The sequence below is a fragment of the Chlorocebus sabaeus genome, chromosome 9 (assembly GCF_047675955.1).
Source record: "Chlorocebus sabaeus isolate Y175 chromosome 9, mChlSab1.0.hap1, whole genome shotgun sequence".
NCBI classification, from domain to species: Eukaryota; Metazoa; Chordata; class Mammalia; order Primates; family Cercopithecidae; genus Chlorocebus; species Chlorocebus sabaeus.
The window spans coordinates 36,035,110-36,061,355 of NC_132912.1; the positions used below are offsets into that span (position 1 = coordinate 36,035,110).

The 26,246-nt window shown below is 40.8% G+C and overlaps 1 protein-coding gene across 1 annotated transcript in view; it reads right to left on the reverse strand.

Annotated features, from left to right (window-relative positions):
- Positions 1-3,579: 3,579 nt before the first annotated feature.
- Positions 3,580-26,246, reverse strand: part of LOC140712457 (uncharacterized) — a 31,251-nt gene continuing 8,584 nt past the window's right edge. Inside the window, exons 3-5 of the mRNA XM_073019518.1 lie at positions 14,463-14,581; positions 13,743-13,861; positions 3,580-4,325 (exon numbers count right to left, since the gene is read on the reverse strand). Coding sequence (XP_072875619.1) covers positions 13,755-13,861; positions 14,463-14,581 — 226 coding nt within the window. The 3' untranslated portion in view covers positions 3,580-4,325; positions 13,743-13,754. The remainder of the gene's footprint in view (positions 4,326-13,742; positions 13,862-14,462; positions 14,582-26,246) is intronic.

Sequence of the window (26,246 nt, forward strand, 5' to 3'; positions counted from 1 at the left end):
TCCTTCTCTGAGCAACTCTCCTCCAAATCCTGTTGGGTAATAGGGACAAATGATACCTCCTCCCTCCAAAAGAAAAGATTCACACCCTTCATATTACTTAAAGAACCAATTACTGGCCGGGCGCGGTGGCTCAAGCCTGTAATCTTAGCACTTTGGGAGGCCAAGGCGGGTGGATCATGAGGTCAGGAGATCGAGACCATCCTGGCTAACACGGTGAAACCCTATCTCTACTAAAAAATACAAAAAACTAGCCGGGCGAGGTGGCGGGCGCCGGTAGTCCCAGCTACTCAGGAGGCTGAGGCAGGAGAATGGTGTAAACCCGGGAGGCAGAGCTTGCAGTGAGCTGAGATCCGGCCACTGCACTCCAGCCTGGGCGACAGAGCGAGACTCCGTGTCAAAACAAAAAAAAAAGAACCAATTACCATTTTCCCACCAGTCCCTGGAAATGTCTAACGTTTCCTACCCCACACCTCACTGGGGCAAAAATATACTTTCCAAGATGGTGCTTGCTTAATATTTACCTGACCTCTGAATTCATCTTTCTTTCTAATAGCTCTATTTTTTCTGGTAAAGCTAACTGAAGCTTTAACCAATAACTTCTACCTGGACAGTCCTACCTCAGGGGTTTAGAAACAGCCCACACTTCTTTGGACACACCCTAGGAAGAAATCTAACTGAGCAATCTCTTGAGAAAGAGTGAGTGCTACAGTATGTAGATAATCTCTTTATTTGCTCCCCCTTCACAGGACTCATAGCAACATGCAGTACAAATAATAATTTTCTAAAAGATGGAAAATTACTTGTTTAATACAAAAGTTGTAAAGGTAAGTTATAAATTATTCTGGTAAGGAATGTTAAAAAGAAAAGAGATTTTGTCTGAGAAAGGATCTCATGTGGTAAATTCTTGTCCTAAAGTAAAATAACTGGTTGTTTGCCGGGCGCAGTGGCTCAAGCCTGTAATCCCAGCACTTTGGGAGGCCGAGATGGGCGGATCACGAGGTCAGGAGATTGAGACCATCCTGCCTAACATGGTGAAACCTCGTCTCTACTAAAAAATACAAAAAACTAGCCAGGCGTGGTGGCGGGCACCTATAGTCCCAGCTACTCGGGAGGCTGAGGCAGGAGAATGGTGTAAACCCGGGAGGTGGAGCTTGCAGTGAGCTGAGATCCAGCCACTGCACTCCAGCCTGGGCGACAGAGCAAGACTCCGTCTCAAAAAATAAATAAATAAAATAAATAAATAAATAAAATAAAAATAACTGGTTGTTTAATGTTGGCGAGGTATGGTGGCTCACACCTGTAATCTCAGCACTTTGAGAGGCTGAGGCTGATGGATTACCTGAGGCCAGGAGTTCGAGACCAGCCTGGCCAACATGGTGAAACCCTGTCTCTACTAAAAATACAAAAAATTGTTTTAAGTTAGATAGGATAAAGCTAATGGTTTGAGCAAGTTGTGGAAGGTTTGTGAAAGATTAATCTTGTAAAAGAAGTTCTGTGTGTGAATACATTAGCTAAAATTAAAGGGGCATTATTCAATTTATTCCTAAATTGAACATTGGAATAAAGACACAACACAGTTTTCTTAGAGTATTATTCTGCTCTTTAACAGAACATTCTAAAGGGTTATAAAAAGTTTATAAAAATTTTTACCTTAGTTTGGTACAGTAGCTCATGCTTGTAATCCCAGCACTTTGGGAGGCCAAAGCAGGTGGATCACCTGAGGTTGGGAGTTTGAGACCAGCCCGTCCAACATGGCGAAATCCCATCTCTACCCAAAATCCAAAAATTAGCTGGGTGTGGTGGCACGTGCCTGTAATCCCAACTACTCAGGAGGCTGAGGCGGGAGAATCGCTTGAACCCAGGAGGCAGAAGTTGCAGTAAGCCAAGATCACACCACTGCACTGCAGCCTGGGCCACAGAGTGAGACTCTGTCTCAAAAACAAAACAAACAAACAACAACAACAAAAATTTTACCTTATGGTTAAACTGATTAAGGTTGAACAGACTGGGAGGCTGAGGTGGGTGGATCACAAGACCAAGAGATCGAGACCAGCCTGGCTAACATAGTGGAATCTCATCTCTATTAAAAATACAAGAAATTAGTTGGGCATGGTGGCATGTGCCTGTAATCCCAGCTACTCAGGAGGCTGACGCAGGAGAATCACTTGAACCCAGGAGGTGGAGGTTGAGCACAACTTGCTCATACTTTTAGCTTTATCCTATCTATTCCTACTTGAACCCAGGAGGCGGAGGTTGCAGTGAGCTGAGATCATGCCAGCCTGGGCGACAGAGCGAGACTCAGTCTCAAAAAAAAGATCAAAAACAGAAAAAAAAGGCCCAGCACAGTGGCTCACGCCTGTAATCCCAGCACTTTGGGAGGCCGAGGCCAGCGGATCATGAGGTCAGGAGTTCGAGACCAGCCTGACCAATATGGTGACACCCCGTCTCTACTAAAAATACAAAAATTAGCCAGGCATGGTGGCATGTGCCTGTAGTCCAAGCTACTTGGGAGGATGAGGCAGAAGAATCACTTGAACCCGGGAGGCAGAGGTTGCAGTGAGTCAAGATAGCCCTACTGCACTCCAGCCTGGGTGACAGAGCAAGACTCCATCTCAAAAAGAAAAAATAAATTGAATAGATTTGTCTATAAGGTTTAGTTAAGAGTTGGGTTTGCCATGAATAGTGCACTAATGCTAAGGTAACATCTGGCTTTCTTTGGACTGTATTTATGTAAATGTGTTATCGGTATGTGTTTCAAAATTATGCAAAACTCCTATAATTCTAATATAATGTATTATACATTAGGCTGGGCATGGTGGCTCACGCCTGTAATCCCAGCACTCTGGAAGGCCGAGGCAGGTGGATCACCTGAGGTCAGGAGCTCGAGACCAGCCTGACCAATATGATGAAACTCCGTCTCTACTAAAAATATAAAAATCAGCCGGGTATGGTGGCATGTGCCTGTAATCCCAGCTACTCGGGAGGCTGAGACAGGAGAATCACTTTAACCCGGGAGGCAAAGGTTGCAGTGAGCTGAGATTGCACCATTGCACTCCAGCCTGCGCAACAAGGGCAAAACTCTGTCTCAAAAAAAAAAAATAAAAATAAAATTACTTAGTATACATTATCCATAATAACTCTATAATTGTTATGTTAAATTATTGTGTGCCACAGAGGTAATAAATTTCCTTGTCAATTTTGTCTTTGTCTGTGGCTACCCTAAAACTTTTTGTCAGGCACAATTGTTGTCTTGTTTTAAACCTCTTTAAAAGGTGATTTTATAAACAGATCTAGGACTCTAACAAGTGCTCTTAAATGCAGGTTTCTGATAACTTTGGAGATTGTGACATTAGAATAAAGGAAAAACCTCTCAGGACTCTCCTGGAGAGCTAACATGTTCATTAATATCAAGCATAATGAGTTAACTGCATGGACTAAACTAATAGAAGACTGAAATAATCCTCATGACTTTTTGCTTAACACGTTGCTAATCCTTTGTCAAAGTCAAGAAAACTTTTCTTTGAGCTATGTACAGTTTTTAACAACCGAGTAAAGTATATACTTGTGTATTATCTTGCTTTCATTCTGTTATAAAGAACTACCTGAGACTGGGTAATTTATGAAAAAAAAGAAATTTAATTGACTCATAGTTTCACAGGCTCAACAGGAAGCATGACTGGGAGGCCTCAGGAAACTTAAAATCATGGTGGAAGGTGAAGGGGAAGCAAAGACCTCCTTCACGTGGTGGCAGGAGAGAGAGTAAGCAAAGAGGGAAATGCCACATACTTTTGAACAACCAGATCTCATGAGAACTCACTAACATGAAAAGAGCAACGTGAAGTCCACCCTCATGATTCAGTCACCTCCTACCAGACCCATCCCCCAACACTGGCAATTACAATTCCAGATGAGAGATCTGAGTGGGGACATAGAGCCATAACATATCATTTTACCCCTGGCCCCTCTTAAATCACATGTCCTTCTCACATTTCAAAACCAATCATGTGGCCAACATGGTGAAACCCTGTCTCTATTAAAAATACAAAAATTAGCTGGGCATGGTGGTGGGTACCTGTAATCCTAGCTACTTGGGAGGATGAGACAGGAGAATTGCTTGAACCCAGGAGGCAGGGGTTGCAGTGAGCCAAGATTGCACCACTGCACTCCAGCTGGGTGACAGACCGTGACTCTGTCTAAACAAAAAAAACAAAAGCAATCATGCCTTCCCAATAGTCCCCCAAAGTCTTAACTCATTCCAGCATGAACTCAAAAGTCCAAGTCCAAAGTATCATCTGAGACAAGGCAAGTCTCTTCCACCTATGAGCCTGTAAAATAAAAAATAAAAAACAAGTTAGTTACTTTCAAGATACAAAGGAGGTACAGTCATTGGGTAAATGCCCCCCTTCCAAAACGGAGAAATTGGCCAAAATAAAAGGGCTACAGGCCCTTTGCCAAGTCCAAAATCCAGCAGGACAGTCATTAAATCTTAAAGCTCCAATATAATCTCCTTTGACTCCATGTCTCACATCCAGGGCATGCTGATGGAAGGGGTAGGCTCCCAAGGTCTTGGGAAGGTCCACCCTTGAGGCTCTGTAGGGTACAGTCCCACTGGCTGCTTTCAAAGGTTGGCATTGAGTGCCTGCAGCTTTTCCAGGTACATGATGCAAGCTGACAGTGGATCTACCATTCTGGGGTCTGGGGGAGGGTGGCCCTCTTCTCACAGCTCCACAAGGCAGTGGCCCAGTGGGGACTCTGTGTGGGGGCTCCAACCCATTTCTTCTCTAACTGCCCTAGCAGAGGTTCTGCATGAGGGCTCTGCTCCTGCAGTAGAGTTCTGTGTGCACATCTAGGGATTTCCACATATCCTGTGAAATCTAGGTGGATGTACCCAAATCTCAACTCTTGCCTTCTGTGCACCTGCAGGTCCCACACCACGTAAAAGCTGCCAAGTCTTGGGGCCTGCATTCTCTGAAGCAATGGCCTGAGCTGTACCTTAGCCCCTTTTCGCCACAGCTGGAGCTGGAGCAGCTGGGATGCAGGGTGCCATGTCCTGAGACTACACAGAGAAGCAGGGCCCTGGGTCTGGCCAACAAAACCATTTTCCCCTCCTAGGCCTCCAGGCCTGTAATGGGAGGGGCTACCACGAAGGTCTCTGACATGCCCTTGAGATATTTTCCCCATTGTCTTGGCTATTAATATTTGGCTCCTCTTTACTTATGCAGATTTGTGCAGCCAGCTTGAATTTCTCCCCAGAAAATGTTTTTTTTTTTTTTTTTTTCTTTTCTACCACACGGTCAGGCTGCAAATTTTCCAAACTTTTATTCTCTGCTTCCCTTTTAAATATAAGTTCAAATTTCAAACCATCTCTTTGTGAATGCATATGACTCTGTGCTGTTAGGAGCAGCCAGGCTAATCTTGAATCCTTGGCTGTTTAGAAATTTCTTCCACCAGATACCCTAAATCATCTCTCTCAAGTTCAAAGTTCCACAGATTCCTAGTGCAGGATCACAATGCCACCAGCCTCTTTGCTAAAGCACAACAACAGTGACTTTTGCTCTAGTTCCCAATAAGTTCCTCGTCGCCATCTGAGACCGCCTCAACCTAGATTTCACTGTCCACATCACCGTCAGCATTTTGATCACAACCATTCAACAAGTCTCTAGGGAGGTCCAAACTTTCCCTCATCTTCTTGTCTTCTTCTGAGCCCTCTGAACGCCTCCAACTTCTGCCTGTTACCTAGTTCCAAAGTGACTTCCACATTTTCAGGTATCTTTATAGCAATACAGTACTCCTGTTACCAATTTTCTGTATCCGTTTTCACACTGCTATAAAAAACTACCTGAGACTGGGTAATTTATGCAAAAAGGAGGTTTAATTGACTCACAGTTCCACAAGCTTAACAGGAAGCAAGACTGCAAGCCTCAGGAAACTATGGCAGCAGGCAAAGGGGAAGGAAGGACCTTCTTCACATGGTGGCAGGAGAGAGAGAGCATGAAGGGAGAAGTGCCACATACTTATAAACAACCAGATCTCATGAGAACTCACTATCACAAGAAAAACAAGAGGAAGTCTACCTCCATGATTCAATCACCTCCTACCAGGCTCCTCCCCCACCACATAGAGATTACAATTCAAGATGAGATTTGGGTGGGAACACAGAGCCAAACCATATCAACCTATAAAGAATATTTGGAACATAGTTGTTTCTCTGCATCTGATTTCTTCAGAATTTGGAAACTATTTGTGAGTATTCTTAACTTATGGGAATATAGTTATTTGCATAAGTGCAGTAAGAATCTGTTCTCTTTTGCAACAGGACACAATTGGAGAAACTGGTTATTTTACCAAAGCTTTGACTGGAAAGGCATGCTTTCCTTTAAGAAATCAAACTTGATTTATAGAGCCCATAAAAGCCCCTTGGGAAAACGGTCCTCATACCTTGTCTACACAGTCCCTGTTCAAGGTTCCTGACCTGTGGTAAGTAAAGAATGTCACTTTCTAACAGGCCCAGGAAACCAATTTATCTTGGGACCTCAAGAGAACAAAAATATACCCAGCTCATACAGGTATTTGATGGCACCAACAAATGGCTTGGCTTAAGGCTTTAAAAAGAGTGTTATCTGAGATTCCTTGTGGAATAAAGTTCCATCAAAGCTAATTTTAAAAGGAGCCTATATGGCAAATAATTACTCTTGCTGTACCTTATACAAACACTCAGGTTAAGTATAGTAAGACTAAAGCATATTTTGCAAACAAGTCAGTCCTATCATGATTTGTTTTTAATAAAATTGAGGACTAGAGAGAGAAAAATTGTTTTAAGAACTATGGTATAGCTATTATTAGATTCTAGTTTCATCAGTTGTTTTTGTATTTTTGTCTGCAATTTAGACTAACTCTGCTTATTCCTGTGAACCAAGCAGTCATCTGGCTGCAGCTCAGAATTAGCAAGGAGGATGAGTAATATAAAAATCTGGATCAATATTCTAATTTTGGGCACATATTAGAATTGGGTGGCAACCACATGCATCCAAGTCTTAGAGTAGGCATAGCTATATCCACCAGCTACTTGAGCATTTCAACAGCTTCAATAATTTTTGGACCTATCCTCACTCCTTTATTTCATGTTAACATTCTTTTAAATCTAACAACTTGATTTGTCTCCTTGCCTTCAGGCCATCAAGCTACAGATGATCTTCAGTGAGGGATACCCTCCTCTCAATATTCAAGAGTCACCCTTCTATGGGGGACCCCTAGACTGCCCATCAGTGAGACATGACAGAGGTGAAATTCTGCCTTTGTCTCCCTTGGGACCTGGCTGGATACCACTTTCACCAACCCACAGAGTCACCCTGCCATGACAACTAGCAAGAGGCTAAGACCCACAGAACCACCACCACCACCCTCTGTCAGCAGGAAATAGTTACAGAAGACTGCCCTTCATCCATTTCCCCCAAATAATTGGGGTCTTGGACTCTTGAGGGGGGAAATATTACAGCAGGTAGCTAGTCAGGCATGAGCAGAGCAGGAAAGGGCTCCCCCAACAACAGGAATTTCAGGAGACTATCAGCTGATGGTCAGGCAGTTGTTATACTGTCTCTCTAATTAATAATTGGTTGTAGCTGGTGCCAGAAAAAGGCAGTCTCCAAACAGACAGAAACACCTGAAACAGGTGATCAGCAGCTTCCCTATAAGTCTCAGGAGTTGGGTGAGTGGGCTCAAGCATGCACATTAAGAGGCAAAATGGCGGAGTTTAACTGGTACACAAACTTCCAGGGACATCCCACTGGCAAGGGAAGAATGCCTCAAGTGAGCATGTGTGCAACTCCAATAAACACACTGCACATGTTAACAGCCCACCCTAAGGGAAGACTCAGGGCAGGAGGAATGCAAGATCCCAGAAGTCTGCCAACATATAAAACCCCAAGTCAAAAGGTCAAACTGCACACTTACCTTTCAAGTCGTCGGCTTGGCGCTCTTCCAAGTATACTTTCCTTCCTTTTGTTCCTGCTCTAAAGCTTCTTAATAAACTTTCACTCCTGCTCTAAAACTTCCCTCAGTGTCTCCTGCCTTCAGCACCTCAGCTGAATTATTTCTTCTGAGGAGAACTGAGGTTGCTGCAGACCCATGTGGATTCGCCACTGGTAACAATACTACCTGGGTATCACTGCTGTTTATTCTTTCTACTTTATATGTCTCAAAAGGTTTTTATTTCACCTTCCTTTATGAAAGACATTCTCACTAGATATAGATTTCTAGGTTGGCTGTATGTTACTTTCATTGCTTTAAAGATATTGATTTACTCTTTTCTGATTTGCATTATTTGCAATAAAAAGTCTATGTACTTAATGTGTCTTTTTTTCCTGCCTGCTTTTAAGATTTTTCTTTTTACCACTAGTTTTAAGCAATTTGGTTAATGTCTTGGTAAATTTAATCATGTTTTATGTTCTTCCAGCTCACTTAAGTATTTGGCTTTTGCAGGTATATAATTTTCATCAAATATAAAAATTTTGGGTCATTATTTATTTATTTTTTTGAGATGGAGTCTCGCTCTGTCACCCAGGCTGGAGTGCAGTGGCATGATCTCCACTCACTGCAAGCTCCACCTCCCGGGTTCATGCCATTCTCCTGCCTTAGCCTCCCGAGTAGCTGGGACTACAGGCGCCTGCCACCGTGCCCAGCTAATTTTTGTATTTTTTTTAGTAGAGACGGGGTTTCACCGTGTTAGCCAGGATGGTCTCGATCTCCTGACCTTGTGATCCGCCCGTCTTGGCCTCCCAAAGTGCAGGGATTACAGGCGTGAGCCACTGCGCTCAGCCTGGTCATTATCTTTAAATAGTCCTTCTGCTTCTACCTCCCACCTCATATTTCTCTCCTTCTGGGACTCTATTTACAAGTATATTATACCACTTTATATTTCCATATAGCCATTAAACTCTGTTCATTTTAATTTCCAATCTTTCTTCTGTGTTTCATTTTGGATCGTTTTTATTGCTGTGTGTTCAAATTCACTAATTTTTTTTCCTGTGGTTTCTAGTTTTCTGTTAATATCATCCAGTGTATATTTTTGTGTTTGTCATATTTAGAAGTTCAACATAGGTTATTATCTTCTGTGTATCTCTTTGTCATGGTTCTTTAACTGTTTTAATGTCTTTGTTTATTAACTTTATCATATGTGTCATTTCAAGGTTTATTTCTATTGACAGACTTTTCTTCTATGTATTTTACTGTTTGCATTAGACAGTAAGCTGGGACAAAGATAGGGCTCACCTCATTTGTTTTCCTTCTCCTAGGAAATACTGTCCTGAGCTTCCTGTTGTCCAATATCTGGAAACCAGTGTTTCATGTATTTTTATCCAGTTTCCTGGTTAAGGTAGGAAGGTATTTCCAATTCTTGTTGTTCCATCGTGGCCGGAAGTAGAAACTACTTAAGTTTTTTGATCCTACTGAATGACCTTCCATATAGTCTGACGTCTAGTAATAAGGTAAACCGGCCTATAATTAAAGTAATGCACTCAGTGGATTAGCCATTGTGTGTCAGTGGCATCTTGTTTTATGTGGTGAAAAAGGATTTCGTCTCTCTTGAAGGTTTTTAAAGGACCATTCTCTTCAATTGTGTTTTTCTCCCAAGTTTTTATTTTAAAAATTATGAAGCTTATCTAAAATCTGAGAGAACTGAACAATGAACATATATAAGCCTTTCATCTAGATTAATCAATTGTTAATATTTTGCCACGGATGCTTTGTTTCTCTTCTTATATTTTTCAACCAATTAAAAGTAAATTCTGGCTGGGTGCAGTGGCTCACACCTATAATCCCAGCACTTTGGGAGGCCAAGGTGGGCGGATCACCTGAGGTCGGGAGTTGGAGACCAGCCTGAACCAACATGGCGAAACCTCGTCTCTAGTAACAATACAAAAAAATAACTGGGCATGGTGGCACATGCCTGTAATCCCAGCTACTCGGGAGGCTGAGGCAGGAGAATCGCTTGAACTCGGGAGGCAGAGGTTGCAGTGAGCCAAGATCGTGCCATTGCACTCCAGCCTGGGCAATAACAGCAAAACTCTGTCTCAAAAGAAGAAAAAAAAAAGTAAGTTCCACACCTAAATATTCATCCTGCATCTCCCAAGAACAGGGAATTCTCTTATATAACCACAACAGCATTGTTCTACCTAACAAATGTAATTGACATAATAATAGTAATATATAGCCCATATTCAGATTTCTCCAATTATCCTTAAAGCTTTTCTTTTTCTAGATTCACAATCCAATCAAGAATATGATTGGTAATTATGTCTTATTAATCTCTTTTTAACCACAACAATCTCTGCGATGGTCTAAATGTTTATCATCCCTCAAAATTCATAAGCAGAAATCCTAAACTCCAAGGTGAACCCTCATATATTAAATTAGAGACCTTGTAATATGTGCCCACGGGAGCTCATTGGCCCTTTCCACCATATGAGGACACAACTGAAGGAGCCATCCATGAATCAGAAAGTGGGTTCTTAACATACACTGAATCTGCTGGCATCTTCTTTAAAACATTGGTAATTTCATTTTCATTTTTAGAGATGGGGTGAAGTAACATGCTCATAGGTCATTGCAGCCTCAAACTCCTGGGCTTAAGCAATCTTTCTACCTCAGCCTCCTGAGTAGCTGGGACTACAAGCATGGGCCACCATTCCCTGCTATCTGCTGGGAACTTGATTTTGGACTTCTCAGACTCCAGAACTGTGATAAATAAATTTCTCTTGTTGGTAAGCCACCTAGTTTATGGTATTTTGTTATAAAAGCCTGAACAGACTATGAAAATCCCCCTGACTTTTTTTTTTTTTTTTTTTCTTTTTTGAGACAGAGTCTTACTTGCTCTGTCACCCATGCTGGAGTGCAACGGTACCATCTTAGCTCACTGCAACCTCTGCCTCCTGGGTTCAAGCCATTCTCCTGCCTTAGCCTCCCAAGGAGCTGGGATTACAGGCATGCGCCACCACACACGGCTAATTTTTGTATTTTCAGTAGAGACAGGGTTTCACCATGTTGGCCAGGCTGGTCTTGAACTCCTGACCTTAAGTGATCTGCCCCTTCGGCTGGGATTACAGGCACGAGCCACTGTGCCTGACCACCCTCCCCCTGCCTTTTTTGTCTTTTATAATATTGATAGTTTTGAGGATCTCAGGCCAACTATCTCATTTTATTTAGATTTTTATTTTTCTTTAAAAATTAAACAAAATTTTGTTTTGTAGAGACAGGATCTTGCTATGTTGCTCAGGTTGGTCTTGAACTCCTGGGCTCAAACAATCTCCTCGCATTGGCCTCTAAAAGTGTTGGCATTACAGGCATGAGCCATTGTACCTGGCCTAATTTAGATGTTAAAGGATTGTGACAGTGTTAGTAAATGTTATGACAATTTGAGAAAGAGAAACTCCTAAATCATTTTGGACTATTATTCATCCTGTCACTTTGAAGACTATGCTAAATTTTGAATATGAATAAGTCTCATTTTAAGAATACCCTAAAATTGCTTAATGACTCAAGTGTGCTATCATATAATAGAACTTAAAAGTAGAAAACATCTAATACTGCATTTTTTTCCTAGTGAAGGGAGAAACAGTTGAGACATTTTAGCTCTATTTTGTTTTGTCATTTTTGTTTTATGATCGCAGGATTATTTAAAAAGGTAGATAGCTGAGCATGGTGGCTCACGCTATAATCCCAGCATTTTGGGAGGACAAGGAGGGAGGATCACTTCAACCCAGGAGTTTGAGACCAGCCTGTGCAAGGTAGTGAGACCCCGTCTCTACAAACTTTTTTTTTTTTTTTTTTTTGAGACAGAGTCTTGCTCTGTCGCCCAGGCTAGAGTGCACTGGCGTGATCTCGGCTCACTGCAAGCTCTGCCTCCCGGGTTCACGCCATTCTCCTGCCTCAGCCTCCTGAGTAGCTGGGACTACAGGCGCCCGTCACCGTGCCCGGCTAATTTTTTGTATTTTTAGTAGAGACGGGGTTTCACCATGTTAGCCAGGATGGTCTCGATCTCCTGACCTTGTGATCCGCCCGCCTCAGGCTCCCAAAGTGCAGGGATTACAGGCGTGAGCCACCGCGCCTGGCCTCTACAAACATTTTAAAAAAATTAGCCAGTTGTGGTGGCATGAGCCTGTACTCTCAGCTACTTAGGAGGCTGAGGTGGGATGATCACTCAAGCCTGGAAGGTTGAGGCTGCAGTGAGCTGTGATCTTGCCACTGCACTCCAGCCTGGGTGACAGAGTGAAAAGAAAAAAGAAATAAAAAGGGGGCCTAACTTTTTCACAGCAGGATTTTTGTGTGGTGTATATAGAAAGTCAATTTTTTAATGTGTTCAGCAGCTGAAATGGTTGTATGCTTCCCCATGTGAAGTGGAACAGAAAAACACTTGTTGTTTTAGAACACCAGAATATGCATGAGACAGAAATGCATTTTTCCCTGATGAAAACAACTTCATTTCACTTCCGGAATTTCAAAACTACCATCTGGTAGTCAACCCTGTTTTTCCACCAGATGGCAATAACCCATAATGGGTGAGCAGGATGAATGGAATGTACACAAAACAGTGCAGGGTGTGAGCATTAAAAGGGCTGTGAATGTGAAATGTGGTAATTTAGGAAAAATGATGAGTCCCAGGAGAAGAGGATAAATAATGGATTGCTAAATCTGGCACCCTTGGAGTTAACAACATCCATCATAAAAGGGGTCACATCATTTAAGAGCAAACTTTAAAAGCAAAAAGTGTTCCAGTATTTGTTTTTTTTTTTTTTTTTTTTCTGGTTTGTTTTCAGAATCACATATTACAGAACAGCTGATAGAGTAGAAAAATTGTTGATATTTAAGTAGAATCTGTACTAAAAACATATTGTATGTTCCTAACAGCAGTGATAAAGTCAGAGAGATTATTTTAGGAAAAAGGAGGGTACCGGAAGAACTGCTGATGAAATCTGCAGGCCACTTCTCTTCCCCTCCACCGTGACTTCAAGAATCCTGCTGACACTTCACACTTCTCTTCCCAAGTCTGTTTAACTGGGTATACCTATTTGGTTTGGATTTTAGGTGGCATAACACAACCCAACCCAATGCTATTCAAACTCATGTAAATAACTGACAGTGGGTTACAGTCCCAAATTAAGACACGATTTTCTTTTTTGACAGGTTTTATGTAAAAAGACTTTTGCCCGCTATTAAATATCTATCATTTTCTCTTGCTCTGGGTTCTTTTTCTGAGAACCAGACATACCTCTGATAAAGGCCATGCTGTTCTTTTTGGAGACTAAATAATACCATATTTATCATTATTTTTACCACTTTCCTTTCTTTCTTTTTGAAAAATAACAACATGGGCCTGGCTCATGCCTACAGTCCCAGCACTTTGGGAGGCTGAAGTGGATGGATCACCTGAGCTCTGAAGTTCGAGACCAGCCTGGGCAACATGGTGAAACCCCGGCTCTACAAAAATTACAAAATTATCCAGGCATGGTGGCACATGGCTGTAGTCCCAGCTACTTGGAGGCCAAGGCAAGAGGATTGCTTGAGCCCAGGGGGCAGGGTTTGCAGTTAGCCAAGATCTTGCCATTTCACTCCAGCCTGAGCAACAGGGCAAGACCCTGGATCTTGTGTCAAAAAAAAAAAAAAAAAAAGGAAAGGAAAAAATAAAAATAACATGGAGAAATCTCGTGTCTACTAAAAATACATAATTAGCTGGGCGTGGTGGTGCATACCTGTAATTCCAGCTACTCAGGAGGCTGAGGCAGGAGAATCGCTTGAACCTGGAAGGTAGAGGTTGCGGTGAGCTGAGATTGTGCCATTGCACTCCAGTCTGGACAACAAGAGTGAAACTCTGTCTCAAAAAAAAAAAAAAAAAAAAAAAAAAGAAAAAGAAAAGAAAAGAAAAGTTCCAGCGTGTCAGATAAAGACCAGAATTTTAAATAGACTGGAAAGAATCTAAAACAAAGGTGGTTTTTAGGGCACATGCTTACACAATTTCACAGGAAACAGGACCATTTCCTTTTGTTTTGGTAAGTACATCAATGATCTATCTACTATAGGTGAAGATGTACATAAAACAAACAAACAAAAAAGAGATGAGATCTAGGCAATTCAGGTTTCCTTAGAAAATGTATTTTTTAAGGGTGCTCTAATGAAAAATGTTAAGCTCTTCTCTCTTTCTAACATTTTTATGTTCACTGTAAATGTCCTAAGGAATCAATATAAAACTCCTGAAAATATGGAAAAGTAAAAAGAAGACATCAGTCTAAAGAGAACTAATATTAACATTTTTGGCTGGGTGCAGTGGCTCATGCCTGTAATCCCAGCACTTTGGGAGGTCGAGGTGGGTGGGTCACTTGAGGTCGGGAGATCGAGACCAGCCTGACCAATGTGGAGAAACCCTGTTTCTACTAAAAATACAAAAAAAAGTAGCGGGCCATGGTGGCACATACCTGTAATCCCAGCTACTAGGGAGGCTGAGGCAGGAGAATCACTTGAACTCGGGAAGTGAAGGTTGCAGTGAGCTGAGATTGCACCATTGTACTCCAGCCTCAGCAATAAGAGCAAAACTCTGTCTTAAAAAAAAAAAAAAATTAACATTTTTAGTGTATTTTCTTTCATAGTTACTTTTTCTAAAAATAATTGTTTTCCTCATCTTTAAAAAAATCTGTTTATTTTCACAGGTGTTTCATAGTGTTCATGACCTCATTTCTCACATTACATGATAACATAAGTCTTTTCCTTGGTGATTAGAAACACTTCCTAAAACAATTTTAATTGCTTCACGTTTCAGTATAGTGAGCCATACTTTAACATATCACACACTTTAGTTTTTCTTTTTGCTATTACAAATAGTAGCACTGTGATGTATGCTTTAGTGTATACAAAGTATTTTCCATATTTAGGCTTGTATAGGATGGATCCCTAAGAGTGAAATTACTAGTTCAAAAAGCATAAACATTTTTAATACTTTGACTTTTATTTGTATCATTGCCAATTTTTTTTTTTTTAAACAGAGCTGAGTCCATTTACCCTGCTCCTAGCAATGTGCAAGAAAGCAGCTTTCACACTGATGCCATTACTGTATTGTCATAAAAAACAACCAACCAAACACTTTGGGTCTCTCATTAGTGTTTTAATTTGCATATCTTTGATTACTAGTGAGATGGAACCTTTTCCCACTTTTTGTTAAACAACTGAATTTCCTCTTTTGTGAATTGTCTACTATGTCCTTTGTCTGTTCATCTCTTGGGGTCTTTGTTATCCCTATTTACATAGAGAACTGACAAGCACTGCCCAGAGAAAGGCCTTCTGTATGCGACACCATGGAATTTATCCTCTTTTAAGTTATTCCAGACTAAGCATTCAAACAGCAATGTGAAGGGAAAGCCAGAAAGAGCAAAAACATCAGCGATATATTTTTCTGTGCTATTCAAATGAAAAAAGGTTCATCTTACCGTAGTAAAATGGCTCTGTTCCTTTACCTAACCCAGTACTCATTTTAATACTCTGTTTTGGAAGTTTCGATCACTTTTCAAATAATTCATTGTATATTATATAACACCGGGAGTACATCTCACCATGACTCACTGCAAAGCTATGATGGTTACACAAAGTGTTGCCATGCCAGGCTCATCTTTTAAAATGATTTAATCAGATGTGATTTTAATTTAATTAAACTTGATGGAGTGTCATACTTTATTCTGTAGCCACTTCCTGAAAGGTTAGCACTTCCATGTACAGCTTTTCTTCTGAATACAATTAGAGCAAGTACAAGGAGGGGATATAAATACAGACTCCTGGCTGGGTGCAGTGGCTTATACCTGTAATCCCAGCACTTTGGGAGGCTGAGGCGGGAGGATCCCTTGAGGTCAGGAGTTCGAGGTCAGCCTGGGTAACATAGTGAGACCCTGTATCTATTGAAAAAAGTAACAAATAAATAAATACAGGCTCCTGGCTTTGAAGTGAAGGTAGTTCAGCTGAATTGTTCTCACACTGTGTACTGCAATGTCCTGTCACAGGTTTCATGACATGCCTGCCATTGGCAATGGCAGGGCTTCAAGCCAGTAAATAAGGCCAGGAGTGGTGGCTCATGCCTGTAATCCCAGCACTTGGGGAGCCTGAGGTGAGAGGACACTTAAGACCAAGAGTGTGAGACCAGCCTCACCAATGCAGTGACAGTGAAAAAAAAAAAGACCTTTAAATTAGTCTAAGGCTGCCTTTGTTCCACTTGGGCAATTATGGAACCTTCCTAAACTTCCTTATCTGAAAAGTGGGGATAGTAATAGTTCTTCTTGCTATCCAAGATACATTTTAAACATTATAAGAGAAAAATATTTTGAGGATGAAAACATGAGTGTTAAGTATTACTATATTACAATGAATGTTGTTTTAAAACATAAGAACCAAAAATGACTTCATCAAATATCTTAAGGTAATAAAGAGAATCAAGGCCTATTATGACTGAATAGGATCTGAGAATCGGCCAAGCCAATCCTCTCATTTGACAGAGGACAAACTGAGGTCATACGAGGTAATATCCAAGATAAGACTTATCCAAGATGGCGCTGCTAATGACAGAGCTACGATGCTAACTGGAGAGTTCCATTAAGAAATCCCCTCAATAAATCTTTCTACTGCTTCCTTCCCCATCCAGTGGGTAGAATGTTATTACTAAGCACAATCAAGTAAGGAAGTCCATATTATCTCCTTATCATCTTTAATAGAAACTGTTTTTGGCTAATGCCTGTAATCCCAGCACTTTGGGAGGCCAAGGCGGGTGGATCACTTGAGGCCAGGAGTTTGAGACCAGCCTGGCCAACATGGTGAAAACTTTGTCTCTACCAAAACAATACAAAAAATTAGCCAGGCATGGTGGCAGATGCCTGTAATCCCAGCTACTCGGGAGGCTGAGGCTGAAGAATCACTTGAACCTGGGAGGCAGAGTTTGCAGTGAGCCGAGATCATGCCATTACACTCCAGCCTGGGCAACAAGAGCCAAACTCCATCTCAAAAAAACAAAACAACAACAACAAAAAAACTGTTTTCAGAACTCCTTTTTTATTTTATACCTATAGTGAAAATAACTACTATTTTATTTAAAAATAAAGTTTTCTGACAACAGAATGTGAATTTGTGTAAACTAAAAACATCATATGTCTAAAAGCTTAAAAAACAAATATCAAAGAGCAGATTTTAATCAAACTGAAGCCTCTTTTGAGTCATACTAGCAATGCAGTCTCATTCTGTATCAGCCAGTGGGGTACTGCAAACATAGAGGAGAACGAAGGTCAGCGAGATGAAGTGGAACCAGTTTGACCGAGAATATGCAGTCTTGTTTCAACAGACTGATTAATATGAGAAGAAATAAATTTGTTAGCCACTAAGAAGGAGGGCTCCAGAAGCTTTGTGATTTAAGAGAAGCATATCACAAAGGGGAATCTACCCCCCTTTTCAGTTAACCATTGAAGTGAAGGCATGGAAAACTCTACAGAAATAATATGGATTTGCAACAAGGAAATTCAGTATCAACACTTTGAAGAATCTTATTCATAAAAGACTGGGAAAGCAGGCAGCAACTTGCTTTATTTGTGTGAAGCCATGGGAAACTATTTTTTATTTTTATTTATGTAGAGATGGGTCTCACTATGTTGCCCAGGCTTATCTTGAACTCCTGGCCTCAAGAGAACCCTCATTGCCTTGGCTTCCCAAAATGCTGGGATTACAGGCGTGAGCTATTGTGCCTGGCTGGAAACTGTATTAGTAGACACTTTCAATTGGTTAAAAGCTGAAAGACATAATTAAAAGTAGTGCTAGAGAAGCCACATGCTCGGATGGAGAGTCAACACAATTTGTCTGTCAAACTCAAGGAAGACAGTTTTTGATTTTCCCTTTCCCCCAATTTCTTTAACTATTACACAACTTCTGCTGTCTTTCATATATTTCCCCACATATGAAATAGGATTTCATATATATTTAAATTCTCTCTTATTCTACACACACACAGACACACACACACACACAAACGCACATAAAATAGAAAGTTAATCAAACAGAAAAAAATGGTCAGAAAGTTCTACATGGCAAGGACTTTTCTGGTGCTTTTTTTTTTTTTTTTTTTGAGACAGGATCTTGCTCTTTAGCCTAGGCTGGAGTGCAGTGGCACAACGTTGGCTTACTGCAACCTCTGTCTCCTGGGTTCAAGCAATTCTTGTCCCTCAGTCTCCCCAGTAGCTGGGATTACAGGCAGGTGCCAACACACCTGGCAATTTTTTTTTTTTTAGTTGAGATGGGGTTTCACCATGTTGGCTAGGCTTGTCTTGAACTCCTGCCCTCAAATTATCCACCTGCCTTGGCCTCCCAAAGTGCTGGGATTACAGGCATTAGCCACTGTGCCCAGCTATTCTAGTGCTTTTTCTTTTCTTCTTCTTCTTCTTTTTTTTTTTTTTTGAGACAGAGTTTCGCTCTTGTTGCCCAGACTGGAGTGCAATGCCACGATCTCAGTTCACCTCAACATTCGCCTCCCAGGTTCAAGTGATTCTCCTGCCTCAGCCTCTCGAGTAGCTGGGATTACAGGTACGTGATACCACGCCCGGCTAATTCTGTATTTTTAGTAGAGGTGGGGTTTTTCCATATTGGTCAGGCTGGTCTCCCAACCTCAGGTGATCTGCCCACCTCGGCCTCCCAAAATGTAGGGATTACAGGTGTGAGCCTGGCTCTAGTGCTTTTTCTAAGTAGCCATGTTATTTGCCTGTTTCTCTTTCTTTTGTTAAAATAAATCTTTTGGACTTAGCACACCGTGGATAGTGAATAGATGTTTCAGAGTCAGAGGACAGTTCACTTTGATTTCACAGATTTTATAGAATATGCAAAGTACAGAGGCTTTACCATACCTATAGATTTAAACTTGGTAGTCCTGACAATTCTAGAATCTGTGATGTTATACCAGGAAATGAAAGCTAAAACTATCTCATTTTAGCCATTAATTTTAATCTTTTCTCTCACTAACTTTCAAACAAAACCAGTAAGGTGGTGAAAAAAACTGTTCAAAGCTTTAAACCTTCCCACTGACCTTACACCCCAAAGATCAAAGTGAAGACTATGCTGTGATTTGCTTAACAGACAAAAAGATGAGAGATCAAGGCTCTGCATTAGTCACAAAGTGAAAATTTGTCTCAAAATCAATCAAAATAGACTTGGCAGGAATATTGAATGAAGCCAACATTTTGCTCTTGTGAAAGTGTCACAGATCACACAGTGGCTGCATTTTATATCTCATAGAATGGTGCCTCCAGCAATGTGAGTGAGAGCACTGGTATTTTCCTGACTCACAAGGACAGGAGTGTGCCGCCCACTGAATCACCCTCCTCATTTCCGGGGGTGCCTGGGTGTTCCAAGACACTCACGGAGATTAAATTATGGTTGCCATGACAGCTCCCTAAATGCTGTCATGATAATATCAACAGCTACAGTATGAGTGTTCCCTGAATGTTGACTTATTTTCCCTTCCAAAACCTCAATAATTTTCATAATCTAAGTTCTTCAATAACTATGCTAATCTAAGGAATTAGGAAAAATCCTTTTTGTTTTCTTAATTAGATAGGTTGCCATATTAAGATACAACTCATCTCTTTCCATAAGATATATTCTTTTGAGTGAATGGTAATTGATATATGATGTTGTTTACTGTATCTTTAGAAGGTAGAATGAATAATATCAAAGTTGGAATAAACATGGAAAGTTCTCACAATTTTTTATAGTTATGGAAGCTTGTATTTGAGGACAAAAATCTGAATTTTTTAAGCATTAGCTGGCATCCTGTGATAGAGGGGGCTGGTTTTATGTGTGCCAGTGATTATGCAAATTACCATACGTGAGAACCTGCCTAGGTAAGAGGATGTTCTGTCCCCCTCTCTCTTCCATTCCAGTGATTTGAGACATCAGTGAGTAGAGGCAAGGGAAGAAGTTCCTCGCAAACCTGTATTTTTATTTTAAAAAATCTCACTGTTGGGAGGTTGCAATATCTTTTAGGAGCATTACCTTAAAATGTCCAGTACTGAAGGTCACTAGGAGACGTCATAACGAACACCACAAAACGTTCAATTACCTTGATGCTTACTGAATCTTCACTGAATGTTTTGAAACTGTGCAACTCTTGAGCCTTCCTTGCTGCTTTCTGATACAATGTTCTCCTCTTTTCATTTCACTGTCTCTTAGGATGTTGGCTATTACTTTTTTTTACTGAGATGTTCCTGGAATCCTTCTAATTTTAGTTGCACAAACATCAAAGACCTGTTATGTTCCCAAACTGTTCCCAGTTAGGAAAGCAGTTAATCAAGTGTATTAGTCAGGGTCTTGTCAGAGAGAAGTCCACTCAAATGAATTTAATGGAAACAGACTTAAAGATAGGCTATTCACAAAGGCGAGTGTAGGTTAAGGGAACCTGTAAGAGAAGGTGAGTTGGGGAGCATTATAGAGCCTGGAGGGAGCAGGAACCATCTTTATCATTTATTGATATGATATGCCATATGCCAAGTTTTGCTACTGAAACTATTTTCCATGAAATCCCCTTGTGATCTCTTTCTAAAACGAGAACAAGGGCCTATTGCAAAAGGGAAAGTGTGCCTTGATAGGAATGTGCTGATATATATTATCTCCTTTTATCCTCCCACCCACCTCAATATACCAAGCCTATAGATTTTAGGCTATAATTTGTTTGGATGTTTTTATCTACTGTACCAGATTATATAAATTTACATAAAGTTTTCTCCACCAATGTACTTGCTGTTCGATATTTGCTAGAACCTCTAGTGCAACTGAGTAGGAGTGGCAAAAGCAGGAATTTTTCCCTTGTTCCCAATATTAGGGAAGCACTTTTATTTTTGAATCAAGAAATATTATTTATATCTTAGCTGTGTTTCATATAGGAATACAGTATGTCCAAATGTGACAAATAGTAAATGTTTTTCATGCAGTCTACATGATCTCAAATAATAAATTATTTATTGCTGATTTTTATTAATTTTAGGGTCATTTCCTTAGTGCCTATATCTGAGTGAAACTAAAATGAGTGGATATTTAATTTACAGGATAACAGCAGAACAAATTATCAATTAAAATATATCTAAATTATTGATTGGCTGATTATACATTTTAAATTTGAAGACCAATTACTACATTTTCTTCTATTACGCAGCCAGGGTTACATAATTTTGGAAAAAATCTCTAGGTGGCAATCTGTCTATTAGCCCTTTACTATGCTGAAGTCAAAAGAAAATATAGAGATGAATCTGTAAGCATTTTATTTGGGAATCACAGAATTGCAATTCAGAGCATACACACAGATCGCAGAGGTTTTCCAGAGGACCAATGGACAATCCCAAAGCCAATTTTAGGTTAAAAAAACCTTTAAATTAGAATTTGGTTTCGGGAAAGTGGCAAAGATGTTAAAGGGCTTAAAATATTTAATCAAAGTAGAATTACATGCCATTGAGAAATAATAGCCATTTATTTAATCACAGTGATAAATAAAAGACTTCAAAAGCAAATACAAGAAGTAACATAGGCCAGGCATGGTGGGTCATGCCTGTAATCCCGCACTTTGGGAGGCTGAGGAAGGCAGATGGCTTGAGCTCAGGAATTTGAGACCAGCCTTTGCAACATGGCGAAACCTCATCTCTACAAAAAATACAAAACTCAGCTGAGTGTGGTGGCATGTACCTATAGTTCCCAGCTACTTGGGAGGCTGAGGTGGAGGATTGCTTGAGCCTGGGAAGTCGAGGCTACTGTGAACCAAGATCACGCTACTGCACTTTAGCCTGGGCAACAGACAAGATCCTGCCTCAAAAATAAATAAAACTGGCCAGGTGCGGTAGCTCACACCTGGAATCCCAGCACTTTGGGAGGCTGAGGTGGGTGAATCACCGAGGTCAGGAGTTTGAGACCAGCCTGGCCAACATGGTGAAACCCTGTCTCTACTAAAAATACAAAAATTAGCTGGGCATGGTGGCACATGCCTGTAATCTTGGCTACTTGGGAGGCTGAGGCAGGAGAACTGCTTGAACCCAGGAAGCAGAGGCTGCAGTGAGCCAAGATCATGCCACTGCACTCCAGCCTGGGCGACAGAGCGAGACTCTATCTCAAAATAATAATAATAATAATAATAATAATAAACCAACTAACCAACCAAACAAATCTAAAATCAAAACTCCGTTGAGACAGAGAGGGGGAAAAAAAAATAACTTGGCTCTGTATTGAGATAACTTTTTCCAAGTAGTCAAAAACCTAATAAAAACAAGAAAAGCACAAGAAACTACCTTAAAATATAACTTATCTGTTTTTTTAGGCTGATTATTTAAAAGGTAAAGAGAAACCTCTGGTGGCTGGGTGTGGTGGCTCAGGCCTGAAATCCTAGCACTTTGAGAGGCCAAGGCAGGCAGGTCACTTGAGTTAAGGAGTTTGAGACCAGCCTGGTCAGTATAGTGAAACCCCATCTCTACTAGCTGGGTGTGGTGGCTCGTGCCTGTAATCCCAGCTACTTGGGAGCCTGAAGCACGAGAATTGCTTGAATCCAAGAGGCTGAGGTTGTAGTGAGCCGAAAACGCACCAGTGCACTCCAGCCTGGGCAACAGAATGCAACACTGTCTCCAAAACAAAACAAAACAAAATGAAACACTCTGTCTCAAAAAAAAAAAAAAAAAAGAAAAAAAGAAAAAAAGAAAAACCTCTTGTAGTATGACTGTTTCTCTTTATAGGATGCCTGTTTGAATTACCTGGAAGTCAAACTTCATGAAAAGGTACTAACATTTGGCTAAACACTGGAAGAGAATGTGACTAAGGTTATGAATATACATCACATTATAGAAGAGTTATGTAAACAAGAAACCTGTAACTTGAGCAGGAGGATGTACGGCTTATAAATTTGCCTGGTTACACAGAACAACTTTGATGCACCAAGAAAAGCCAAGAGTACAGAATCAAGTTATACCAGAGGAAGCATTGTTCTCTCAGGCCTTGAAGACAAACACGTATCAGGACACAACAGCACAGTCAGAATTGAGGAAAAAAAAAAAAAAAGCTACAGAAATTGGCAAAAAGGTCGAGAAAGAAAGCCACTGAGACACAGAGCTAGTCATTATCTTATTTTTCTGTTAAAGAAAAACCTTTAACAGTTAAATCGTTGTGCTTGGTATACAGGGAACAATGGACGCTGCATTGCACTCTCATCTGTACATTTATTTTTAGGTGAAACTCATACTTTTATGATCTTAAAGCAGCTAGCAAGGACAAATATAATCTTGTCTGGCCAGCAAATCAAGCCACTCCATACCCCCAAATGTGTGCTAACAATTTTGAAGACATTTTCATTTTTATTTTATCAACAAACTTAAAATTAGCTTATTATCCAAGATTTACTTAAGTCCTGTGAACTAAAAAAATTTTTTTAGTTACTATATTTTTGATAAAATATTTGATAAAATATCAGATTTGAGCACTTAATTTTTCCTTTTAAGTCAAATATTAGGGTTCTTTGATATATTTTGGTAGAAAATAATCTTAAGTCAAGTAATTAGAGCTCTTTTATATATTTTGGTAGAAAATGATCATACGCATATAGAAATAAAAAACCCATAAAAACATACAAACAAAAACAAAGACCATATAATTTTTTGTTTGGGTTTGTTTTGTTTTTGAGACTGGGTCTTGCTCTGTTGCCCAGGCTGCAGTGCAGTGGTACAAATATAGCTCACTCTAGCCTTGACATTCTGGGCTCAAATGATCCTCTTGCCTTACTCTCCCATGTAGCTGGGACCACAGGCGTGCACCATACCCAGCTTTTTTTTTCCTTTGGAGAGACAAGGTCTCACTGTGTTTCCTAGACTGGCATATAGTTTTTATTAAAAGTTTATTCTTGAGTAAAGCACAGTAACATAAACTTACTGGTTTATAAGAAGACAATTAGATTCAAACCATATTTCTGACAAGATAAGGCTAAACTTTAAGTGTTTGTTTTTTGACACAGAATCTCACTCTGTCACCCAGGCTGGAGTGCAGCAGCACGATCTCAGTTCACTGCAACCTCTGCCTCCTGGGCTCAAGCTATCCTCCTGCCTCAGGCCCCTAGGTAGCTGGGACTACAGGTAACTGCCACCAAACTTGGCTAATTTTTTTTTTTTTTTTTTGCAGAGACAAGGCCATGTTGCCCCAGGCTGCTCTTGAACTTCTGACCTCAAATGATCCACCTGCCTCGGCTTCCAAAAGTGCTAGGATTACAGGCATGAGCCACTGTGCCTGGCCTTTGTTTCTTTAATAAGTAATCTTAAAAAGGCTGGGAAACAAATTTTGGGTAAAGCAGTTTGAGTCATTACCAATATACTGGATTGGACAAAAAATGGCTAACTGTGAAAAATGTGACAATTATGTGAGGAGCCCCAAAAGATAAGAGTTATTATTGTTATATTTATTTATTTTTGAGACACAGTCTTGCAACAGAAAAAAATCTGTTACCAGGGCTGGAGAGCAACGGCGTGATCACTACTCACAGCAGCCTCAAACTTCTGGGCTCAAGTAATCCTCCTATCTCAGCAACTCAGCCTCCCGAGTAGCCAGGACTATAGGCCTGTGCTACCATGCCCAGCTATTTGTTTGTTTTTCACTTTTTGTTTTTTTTTTGAGACGGAGTCTAGCTCTGTTGCCCAGGCTGGAGTGCAGTGGCGTGATCTCAGCTCACTGCAACCTCCGTCTCCCGGGTTCAAGCGATTCTCCTGCCTCAGCCTCCCAAGTAGCTGAGATTTTGTTTTGTTTTGTTTTTTTAAGTAGTAGAGATAAAGTCTCACTAAGTTGCCCAGGCTGGTTTCAAACTTCTGAGCTCCAGTGATCCTCCCGCCTCAGACTCCCTAAGTGCTGGGATTACAGGTGTGAGTCACCATACCCTGCAAGAGCTATTCTAACAAGGTTTATACAGTATTTTCTTGATTTCTGTTACTCATGCTTGAGACTAAGAGTGCTGCCTTTCCTTCTAGTATAGGGAAGGTGTCTTTTACATAGAAATTTTATCTTTTGTCTTCAAGAAACAGCATTAAGGCCAGAATAACTACAGAAATACTACTAAAGTTTTGGCTGCGTGTGGTGGTTCATGCCTGTAATCCCAGCACTTTGAGGTTGAGGCAGGTGGATCACCTGAGGCCAGAAGTTCAAGGCCAGCCTGGCCAACACAGAGTAACCCTGTGTCTACTAATAATACAAAAATTAGCCAGGTGTGGTGGTGCATTCCTGTAATCCCAACTACTTGGGAGGCTGAGATCCAAGAATTGCTTGAATCTGGGAGGTAGAGGTTGCAGTGAGCCGAGATTGAACCACTGCATTTCAGCTTACACGATGGAGAAAGACTCCATCTCAAAAAAACCCTATAGTTTTAATAGTAACTATTAAGAATTTTTTTTTTTTTTTTTTTTTTTTTGAGACAAGTCCCACACTGTTGCCTCAGCTGGTGTGCAGTGGCGTGATCTTGACTTGCTGCAACCTCTGCCTCCCAGGTTCAAGCGATTCTCCTGCCTTAGCCTCCTGAGTAGCTAGGCTTACGGGCGCCTACCACCACGCCTGGCTAATTTTTTGTATTTTTAGTAGCGATGGGGTTTCACTGTGCTGGCTAGGCTGTTCTCAAACTCCTGACCTCGTGATCCGCTAGCCTCAGCCTCCCAAAGTGCTGGGACTACAGGCGTGAGCCACCGCACCCAGCCAAGAATAGATTGTTATTAATCAGTATGCCAGAATAGTTGAGGAGTTTTGGAAAAAGAGAGTTTAGCATAGAGAAGGATAAAGGGGAGGAGGTGTAGGAGGGGGATGGAAAGGTTTTGGGGAAGAATCAGTCCCAGGTAGCTTTGTGACAGTACTTTGCAGTGAGGCAAGCTTTGAGTCTTGAAAGTGAGTCTTTGAGCCTCAAGATACCAATTGAGATATCTGTCCTATTTGGACTGTATGATTTCACAGATGTGGCCCTTTACTTTAGTTTTAAGAAAAATGGACTGTTTTAATGATCCCCGTAATGTCTGAACATGTCAGCTGGAGTCTCAGAAGGGGAAACTATTTTGGCATGCCTTTGAACTTTGAGAGCCCATTTGTAAATAAATTTAGCTGACGTGGTTTAATGCCAAATACACAAAAACTTATACATATATGTATTAGAGATGAGTCTCACTATGCTGCCCAGGCTAGTCTTGAACTCCTGGGCTCAAATG